The sequence below is a fragment of the Oncorhynchus nerka genome, linkage group LG9b (genome assembly GCF_034236695.1).
Source record: "Oncorhynchus nerka isolate Pitt River linkage group LG9b, Oner_Uvic_2.0, whole genome shotgun sequence".
In the NCBI taxonomy this organism is placed as follows: Eukaryota; Metazoa; Chordata; class Actinopteri; order Salmoniformes; family Salmonidae; genus Oncorhynchus; species Oncorhynchus nerka.
Genome location: NC_088424.1, coordinates 50,107,172 through 50,117,171, shown reverse-complemented (window position 1 = coordinate 50,117,171; position 10,000 = coordinate 50,107,172). Strand labels below are relative to the sequence as shown.

The 10,000-nt window shown below is 48.6% G+C and overlaps 1 protein-coding gene across 1 annotated transcript in view; it reads left to right on the top strand.

Moving 5' to 3' along the window:
• The window catches only part of LOC115115063 (piezo-type mechanosensitive ion channel component 2-like), a 321,930-nt gene that overhangs the window by 136,621 nt on the left and 175,309 nt on the right, over window positions 1–10,000 (top strand). The window contains exons 18-19 of the mRNA XM_065013810.1: window positions 746–919; window positions 1,810–1,851. Of these exons, the coding sequence (XP_064869882.1) occupies window positions 746–919; window positions 1,810–1,851 (216 nt within the window). The remainder of the gene's footprint in view (window positions 1–745; window positions 920–1,809; window positions 1,852–10,000) is intronic.

The window sequence follows — 10,000 nt, the reverse complement described above, 5'->3', positions numbered from 1 at the left end:
CCTCTCCTCCTCTCCCCTCTCCTCCTCTCTCTCCCCTCCTCTCTCTCCCCTCCTCTCTCTCTCATCCTCTCTCCTCCTCTCCTCCTCTCCCATCTCCTCCTCTCTCTCTCTCCCCTCCTCTCTCTCCCCTCCCCTCCCCTCCCCTCCTCTCTCTCCCCTCCCCCCTCCCCTCCTCTCTCCCCTCCCCTCCTCTCTCTCCCCTCCCCTCCCCCCCTCTCTCCCTCCCCTCCTCTCTCTCCCCTCCCCCTCCCCTCCTCTCTCCCCTCCCCCTCCCCTCCTCTCTCTCCCCTCCTCCCTCCCCTCCTCTCTCCCCTCCCACTCCCATCCTCTCTCTCCCCTCCTCTCTCTCCCCTCCTCTCTCTCCCCTCCCCTCCCCTCCTCTCTCTCCCCCTCTCCCCCGCCCTCCTCTCTCCTCCTCTCCTCCTCTCTCTCCTCCTCTCCTTTCCCATCCCCCTCTCCTCCTCTCCCCTCTCCTCCTCTCTCACCCCTCCTCTCTCTCTCTCTCCTCCTCTCTCCTCCTCTCCTCTCCCATCCCCCTCTCCTCCTCTCCCTCTCCTCCTCTCTCTCCCCTCCTCTCTCTCCCCTCCTCTCTCTCTCATCCTCTCTCCTCCTCTCCTCCTCTCCCATCTCCTCCTCTCTCTCTCCTCCTCTCTCCCCTCCTCTCTCTCCCCTCCCCTCCCCTCCCCTCCTCTCTCTCCCCTCCTCCCTCCCCTCCTCTCTCTCCCCTCCCCTCCTCTCTCTCCAGACTGATGGACCTGGGGCTAGAACAGTTCTCCGTACCGATGCTCTTCACACGTATCTTCATCCCCACCTCCTTCCTCCTGGTGTGTATCCTTCACCTTCACTACTTCCATGACCGCTTCCTGCTGCTCACTGACCTGAAGGCTGTGGCCCAAAAACAGGACAGCACCATCTACAGGTGAGACTGGGGGACTGATTGTGTTAGCCCGCTGAGCTAAAGTTTAGGACTAGGTGTCAATACAGGGAGATAACATGAGTCTCAGCACCATGAGGTGAGCTGACGGGGATTTGAACCCTGTGTTGGCTGAAGTTCTTAATGTGGGGGAGCTAACACGAGTCACAGCTGCATTTCCAGATGAGCTGTGTTTGTGACTGGGGTTCGAACCCCGATACGTCTCTAGACTGTGTTAACCCACTGAGCTTAAGTCTAGGTGTTTGTGTGAGAGAGCTAACAGCAGTTCCTGATGAACTGACCAGCGATCTTTCAACGCATTAGACTAGAGTTTGGATTGGCTGGATGGTTTTTTATCATGTATCTACCTCTGGTACTTTGTTCTCTCTAATGTATAAGACCTACAGAGAAATGCTGGAGATGTAGTGGTCTGTGTTAATGTCTTGTCTTCATGTTCTAGTAGCCTCCTTCATGTTCTAGTAGCCTCATTCATGTTCTAGTAGCCTCCTTCATGTTCTAATAGCCTCCATGTTCTAGTAGCCTCCTTCATGTTCTAGTAGCCTCCTTCGTGTTCTAGTAGCCTCCTTCGTGTTCTAGTAGCCTCCTTCGTGTTCTAGTAGCCTCCTTCATGTTCTAGTAGCCTCCTTCATGTTCTAGTAGCCTCCTTCGTGTTCCAGTAGCCTCCTTCGTGTTCTAGTAGCATCCTTCATGTTCTAGTAGCCTCCTTCATGTTCTAGTAGCCTCATTCATGTTCCCACTTGCTTCTCATCCTATTCTCTTTAATCTACTGCCATCTGCCATCTCTCCTTCTCCTCTGCCATCTCTCCTCCTCCTCTGCCATCTCTCCTCCTCCTCTGCCATCTGCCATCTCTCCATTCCTTCCTCTCCTCACACAGTCATGCTAAAGTCAATGGTCGCGTGTATCTGATCATGAACAGGTAGGTACCTGCTCGCCTTTCATCCATCCTGTCGCATCCATCCATCACTGTTTGACTTCCCTCCCTCTTCTTCACTCATGCTCTCCTTTGGTCAACTCTTCTCCTCCCTCTACCTCTTCATCTCTCCTCTCCATCTCTCCTCTCTCATCCATCTCTCTATCTCTCATCTCTCATCCACCTCTCTATCTCTCCCCTCTCATCCACCTCTCCACCTCTCCATCTCCTCTCCACCTCTCCTCTCTCATCCACCTCTCCATCTCTCCCCTCTCATCCACCTCTCCATCTCTCCCCTCTCATCCACCTCTCCATCTCATCACTCCATCTCTCCCCTCTCATCCACCTCTCCATCTCATAACCCCATCTCTCCTCTCTAATCCACCTCTCCATCTCTCCTCTCTCATCCATCTCTCCATCTCTTCCCTCTCATCCACCTCTCCACCTCTCCATCTCCTCTCCACTTCTCCTCTCTCATCCACCTCTCCATCTCTCCTCTCTCATCCACGTCTCCATCTCCTCTCCACCTCTCCTCTCATCCTCTATACCTCTGGTCCTCCGGTCCTCCAAGCATCTAAACACGCCTGTCTTTCCCTGCTCGCGTACCTAACTTCCCAGTGAAACTTGCTCCTACAGTTCTGTCCGTTTGGTTTATGGGGGGGGGTGGGTTGCTTCGACAGGTCATGTTAGAAACGTATGTGAAACATTCTGTTCTATTTTGGTTTCTGCCTCTTTGTGTTTCTTTGGATGACCAATTTGATTTGTGGACACTTCTTCTTGATACCCACAACCCCCCTCTCCAGAACCCTCTCCACAATACCCACAAACTTCTCTGCCAGTTTATCCTCATTAAAAGTCTCTTCTTTCCAGCATGTCCTGACTTGGTATTAAAAGACACGACCTTTCCTCTTTAGAACCAATCCCCTCCACTCTTTTCCTAGTTCCTCTGCAGCCTGTGGTAGCAACTTGTAACCCTATTGGTCGCTAACCTACACTGTGTCTGTCAATCTACTTTTGCTGTGGATCTCCCTCTCTCTCTGTGTTAATCTCCCTCTCTCTCTGTGTTGATCTCCCTCTCTCTCTCTCTGTGCTGATCTCCCTCTCTCTCTCTCTCTGTGTTGATCTCCCTCTCTCTCTCTCTGTGCTGATCTCCCTCTCTCTCTGTGTTGATCTCCCTCTCTCTCTGTGCTGATCTCCCTCTCTCTCTCTCTGTGCTGATCTCCCTCTCTCTCTGTGCTGATCTCCCTCTCTCTCTCTCTGTGCTGATCTCCCTCTCTCTGTGTTGATCTCCCTCTCTCTCTCTCTGTGCTGATCTCCCTCTCTCTCTGTGTTGATCTCTCTCTGTGTTGATCTCCCTCTCTCTCTGTGTTGATCTCCCTCTCTCTCTGTGTTGATCTCCCTCTCTCTCTGTGTTGATCTCCCTCTCTCTCTGTGTTGATCTCCCTCTCTCTCTGTGTTGATCTCCCTCTCTCTCTCTGTGCTGATCTCCCTCTCTCTCTCTCTGTGTTGATCTCCCTCTCTCTCTCTGTGTTGATCTCCCTCTCTCTCTCTGTGTTGATCTCCCTCTCTCTCTCTGTGTTGATCTCCCTCTCTCTCTCTGTGTTGATCTCCCTCTCTCTCTGTGTTGATCTCCCTCTCTCTGTGTTGATCTCCCTCTCTCTCTGTGTTGATCTCCCTCTCTCTCTGTGTTGATCTCCCTCTCTCTCTCTGTGTTGATCTCCCTCTCTCTGTGTTGATCTCCCTCTCTCTCTCTGTGCTGATCTCCCTCTCTCTCTCTCTGTGTTGATCTCCCTCTCTCTCTGTGCTGATCTCCCTCTCTCTGTGTTGATCTCCCTCTCTCTCTGTGCTGATCTCCCTCTCTCTCTCTGTGTTGATCTCCCTCTCTCTCTGTGTTGATCTCCCTCTCTCTCTGTGCTGATCTCTCTCTCTCTCTGTGCTGATCTCCCTCTCTCTCTCTCTGTGTTGATCTCCCTCTCTCTCTGTGCTGATCTCCCTCTCTCTCTGTGTTGATCTCCCTCTCTCTCTGTGCTGATCTCCCTCTCTCTCTCTCTGTGTTGATCTCCCTCTCTCTCTCTGTGTTGATCTCCCTCTCTCTCTCTGTGTTGATCTCCCTCTCTCTCTGTGTTGATCTCCCTCTCTCTCTCTGTGTTGATCTCCCTCTCTCTCTGTGTTGATCTCCCTCTCTCTGTGTTGATCTCCCTCTCTCTCTGTGTTGATCTCCCTCCCTCTCTATGTTGATCTCCCTCTCTCTCTCTGTGTTGATCTCCCTCTCTCTGTGTTGATCTCCCTCTCTCTCTCTGTGCTGATCTCCCTCTCTCTCTCTCTGTGTTGATCTCCCTCTCTCTCTGTGCTGATCTCCCTCTCTCTGTGTTGATCTCCCTCTCTCTCTGTGCTGATCTCCCTCTCTCTCTCTGTGTTGATCTCCCTCTCTCTCTGTGTTGATCTCCCTCTCTCTCTGTGCTGATCTCTCTCTCTCTCTGTGCTGATCTCCCTCTCTCTCTCTCTGTGTTGATCTCCCTCTCTCTCTGTGCTGATCTCCCTCTCTCTCTGTGTTGATCTCCCTCTCTCTCTGTGCTGATCTCCCTCTCTCTCTCTCTGTGTTGATCTCCCTCTCTCTCTCTGTGCTGATCTCCCTCTCTCTCTGTGTTGATCTCCCTCTCTCTCTGTGCTGATCTCCCTCTCTCTCTCTGTGCTGATCTCCCTCTCTCTCTCTGTGTTGATCTCCCTCTCTCTCTCTGTGTTGATCTCCCTCTCTCTCTCTCTGTGTTGATCTCCCTCTCTCTCTCTCTGTGCTGATCTCCCTCTCTCTCTCTGTGTTGATCTCCCTCTCTCTCTGTGCTGATCTCCCTCTCTCTCTCTGTGCTGATCTCCCTCTCTCTCTCTGTGTTGATCTCCCTCTCTCTCTGTGCTGATCTCCCTCTCTCTCTCTGTGTTGATCTCCCTCTCTCTCTGTGCTGATCTCCCTCTCTCTCTCTGTGCTGATCTCCCTCTCTCTCTCTATGTTGATCTCCCTCTCTCTCTGTGCTGATCTCCCTCTCTGTGTTGATCTCCCTCTCTCTCTGTGTTGATCTCCCTCTCTCTCTCTGTGCTGATCTCCCTCTCTCTCTGTGTTGATCTCCCTCTCTCTGTGTTGATCTCCCTCTCTCTCTGTGTTGATCTCCCTCTCTCTCTGTGCTGATCTCCCTCTCTCTCTCTGTGTTGATCTCCCTCTCTCTGTGCTGATCTCCCTCTCTCTCTCTGTGTTGATCTCCCTCTCTCTCTGTGTTGATCTCCCTCTCTCTGTGTTGATCTCCCTCTCTCTCTGTGTTGATCTCCCTCTCTCTCTGTGTTGATCTCCCTCTCTCTCTCTGTGTTGATCTCCCTCCCTCTCTCTGTGCTGATCTCCCTCTCTCTCTCTGTGTTGATCTCCCTCTCTCTCTGTGTTGATCTCCCTCTCTCTCTCTGTGCTGATCTCCCTCTCTCTCTCTGTGTTGATCTCCCTCTCTCTCTGTGTTGATCTCCCTCTCTCTCTGTGCTGATCTCCCTCTCTCTCTCTGTGTTGATCTCCCTCTCTCTCTCTGTGTTGATCTCCCTCTCTCTCTCTGTGCTGATCTCCCTCTCTCTCTGTGTTGATCTCCCTCTCTCTCTGTGTTGATCTCCCTCTCTCTCTGTGTTGATCTCCCTCTCTCTCTCTGTGTTGATCTCCCTCTCTCTATGTTGATCTCCCTCTCTCTGTGCTGATCTCCCTCTCTCTCTGTGTTGATCTCCCTCTCTCTCTCTGTGTTGATCTCCCTCTCTCTCTGTGTGTTGATCTCCCTCTCTCTGTGTTGATCTCACTCTCTCTCTTTATTGATCTCTCCCTCTGTCTGTGTTGATCTCCCTCTCTCTCTCTGTGTTGATCTCCCTCTCTCTATGCTGATCTCCCTTTCTCTGTGTTCATCTCCCTCTCTCTGTGTTGATCTCCCTCTCTCTCTGTGTTGATCTCCCTCTCTCTATGCTGATCTCCCTCTCTCTCTGTGTTGATCTCCCTCTCTCTATGCTGATCTCCCTCTCTCTCTGTGTTCATCTCCCTCTCTCTATGCTGATCTCCCTCTGTGTGTGTTGATCTCCCTCTATCTGTGTTGATCTCCCTCTCTCTCTGTGTGTTGATCTCCCTCTCTCTATGCTGATCTCCCTCTCTCTGTGTTGATCTCCCTCTCTCTGTGTTGATCTCCCTCTCTCTCTCTGTGCTGATCTCACTCTCTCTCTTTATTGATCTCTCTCTCTCCCTCTCTCTCTGTGTTGATCTCCCTCTCTCTCTGTGTTGATCTCCCTCTCTCTCTGTGTGTTGATCTCCCTCTCTCTATGCTGATCTCCCTCTCTCTGTGTTGATCTCCCTCTCTCTGTGTTGATCTCCCTCTCTCTCTCTGTGCTGATCTCACTCTCTCTCTTTATTGATCTCTCTCTCTCCCTCTCTCTCTGTGTTGATCTCCCTCTCTCTCTGTGTTGATCTCCCTCTCTCTCTCTGTGCTGATCTCCCTCTCTCTCTCTCTATGTTGATCTCCCTCTCTCTCTGTGTTGATCTCCCTCTCTCTCTGTGTTGATCTCCCTCTCTCTCTGTGTTGATCTCCCTCTCTCTCTCTGTGTTGATCTCCCTCTCTCTATGTTGATCTCCCTCTCTCTGTGCTGATCTCCCTCTCTCTCTGTGTTGATCTCCCTCTCTCTCTCTGTGTTGATCTCCCTCTCTCTCTGTGTGTTGATCTCCCTCTCTCTCTGTGTGTTGATCTCCCTCTCTCTGTGTTGATCTCACTCTCTCTCTTTATTGATCTCTCCCTCTGTCTGTGTTGATCTCCCTCTCTCTGTGTTGATCTCACTCTCTCTCTTTATTGATCTCTCCCTCTGTCTGTGTTGATCTCCCTCTCTCTCTCTGTGTTGATCTCCCTCTCTCTATGCTGATCTCCCTTTCTCTGTGTTCATCTCCCTCTCTCTGTGTTGATCTCCCTCTCTCTCTGTGTTGATCTCCCTCTCTCTATGCTGATCTCCCTCTCTCTCTGTGTTGATCTCCCTCTCTCTATGCTGATCTCCCTCTCTCTCTGTGTTGATATCCCTCTCTCTATGCTGATCTCCCTCTGTGTGTGTTGATCTCCCTCTATCTGTGTTGATCTCCCTCTCTCTCTGTGTGTTGATCTCCCTCTCTCTGTGTTGATCTCACTCTCTCTCTTTATTGATCTCTCCCTCTGTCTGTGTTGATCTCCCTCTCTCTCTCTGTGTTGATCTCCCTCTCTCTATGCTGATCTCCCTTTCTCTGTGTTCATCTCCCTCTCTCTGTGTTGATCTCCCTCTCTCTCTGTGTTGATCTCCCTCTCTCTATGCTGATCTCCCTCTCTCTCTGTGTTGATCTCCCTCTCTCTATGCTGATCTCCCTCTGTGTGTGTTGATCTCCCTCTATCTGTGTTGATCTCCCTCTCTCTCTGTGTGTTGATCTCCCTCTCTCTATGCTGATCTCCCTCTCTCTGTGTTGATCTCCCTCTCTCTCTGTGTTGATCTCCCTCTCTCTCTCTGTGCTGATCTCACTCTCTCTCTTTATTGATCTCTCTCTCTCCCTCTCTCTCTTTGTTGATCTCTCTCTCTCTCCCTCTCTCTCTTTGTTGATCTCTCTCTCTCTCCCTCTCTCTCTGTGTTGATCTCCCCCTCTCTCTTTATTGATCTCTCTCTCTCCCTCTCTCTCTTTGTTGATCTCTCTCTCTCTCCCTCTCTCACTCTGTTGATCTCTCTCTCTCCATTCAATTCAATTCCAAGGGCTTTATTGTCATGGGAAACATATCTTTCCATATAGATAATAAACTAAAGTGTTTTAGAACAATATACAATTAACAGTAAACATTACACAGAAGATGCAAAGGAATTGAGACGTTTCAAATGTCATATTATGTCTATATACAGTGTTGTAATGATGTGCAAATAGTTAAAGTACAAAATGGAAAATAATAAATATAAATATGGGTTGTATTTACAATGGTGTTTGTTCTTCACTGGTTGCTCTTTTCTTGTGGCAACAGGTCACAAATCTTGCTGCTGTAATGGCACACTGTGGAATTTCAGAGTAGAGTAGATATGGGAGTTTATCAAAATTGGATTTGTTTTAGAAATCTTTGTCGATCTGTGTAATCTGAGGGAAATATGTCTCTCTAATATGGTCATACATTGGGCAGGAGGTTAGGAAGTGCAGCTCAGTTTCCACCTCATTTTGTGGGCAGTGAGCACATAGCCTGTCTTCTCTTGAGAGTCAGGTTTCTGTTTAGGACCAAATAGCATTCTTTCCAATGTGTCAAGTAATTCTCTTTTTGTTTTCTCATGATTTGGTTGGGTCTAATTGTGCTGCTGTCCTGGGGCTCTGTGGGGTGTGTTTGTGTTTGTGAACAGAGCCCCAGGACCAGCTTGCTTAGGGGACTCTTCTCCAGGTTCATCTCTCAATAGGTGATGGCTTTGTTCTGGAAGGTTTGGGAATCGCTTCCTTTTTGGTGGTTGTAGAATTTAATGGCTCTTTTCTGGATTTTGATAATTAGTGGGTATCGGCCTATTTCTGCTCTGCATGCATTATTTGGTGTTTTACGTTGTACACAGAGGATATTTTTTGCAGAAGTCTTGGTTGGTGAGCGGACCCAGGACCTCACAACCATAAAGGGTAATGGGTTCTGTAACTGATTCAAGTATTTTTAGCCAGATCCTAATTGGTATGTTGAGTTTTATGTTCCTTTTGATGGTGTAGAAGGCCCTTCTTGCCTTGTCTCTCAGATCGTTCACAGCTTTGTGGAAGTTATCTGTGGCGCTGATGTTTAGGACGAGGTATAGTTTTTTGTGTGCTCTAGGGCAACGGTGTCTAGATGGAATTTGTATTTGTGGTCCTGGCGACTGGACCTTTTTTGGAACACCATTATTTTGGTCTTACTGAGATTTACTGTCAGGGCCCAGGTCTGACAGAATCTGTGCAGAAGATCTAGGTGCTGCTGTAGGCCCTCCTTGGTTGGTGACAGAAGCACCAGATCATCAGCAAACAGTAGACATTTGACTTCAGATTCTAGTGCGGTGAGGCCGGGTGCTGCAGACTTTTCTAGTGCCCGCGCCAATTCGTTGATATTTAAGTTGAAGAGGGTGAGGCTTAAGCTGCATCCCTGTCTCACCCCACGACCCTGTGTGAAGAAATGTGTGTGTTTTTTGCCAATTTAACCGCACACTGTTTGTGTTCATGATTTTATAATGTCGTATGTTTTTCCCCCAACATCACTTTCTATCAATTTGTATAGCTTTGGTTTTGGGGTTTTGCATTCTTATTCAAACAATTTGTCGTTGTTGTTAATTTTTTTAGGTGAAAATGTTTCGATTTGATGGGGAAGCTGAGAGGTCAAATATCCTGTTTAGGTTTTCACATTACTTGTGCAAATGTTAGCATGGAGAGAAAGACAGGATATAGAGAGAGGTCGACACAGTGAGGGAGGTGTAGATAACTCTCCATGTTGTTGTTTGTTTAGTGTTTTCCTATTTTCCCAGAAGGGGTTATATTCTATGGATTCTTCAATTACATTGAGCTGATTTCTGATGTGCTGAAGCTCCTTTTTCCGTAGTGTATTTCTGTATTGTCTTAGTGATTCACTATAATGAAGGCGTAGACTCTCTGGGTCTATGTTTTTGGTTGGACAGGACTCTCAATTTCTTTCTTCGTTTTTTTGCATTCTTCATCAAACCATTTGTCATTGATGTTAATTTTCTTAGGTTGTCTGCTTTGATTGGGAAGCTGAGAGGTCAAATATACTGCACTATTACAGTGAAATGTTTTGTCCAGGAAATTGTCTAAAAGGGATTGAATGTGTTGTTGACTAGTTGTGTTTTGGTTTCCACACTACTTTCCTTCCATCTATAGCATTTCTTGATATTATTCAGTTCTTTTGGCTTTGATGCCTCATGATTTGAGTATTGCTCTGTTCAAGTAGACTGTGATTTTGCTGTGGTCTGATAGGGGTGTCAGTGGGCTGACTGTGGTCTGATAGGGGTGTCAGTGGGCTGACTGTGAACGCTCTGAGAGACTCTGGGTTGAGGTCAGTGATAAAGTAGTCTACAGTACTACTGCCAAGAGATGAGCTATAGGTGTACCTACCATAGGAGTCCCCTCGAAGCCTACCATTGACTATGTACATAGCCA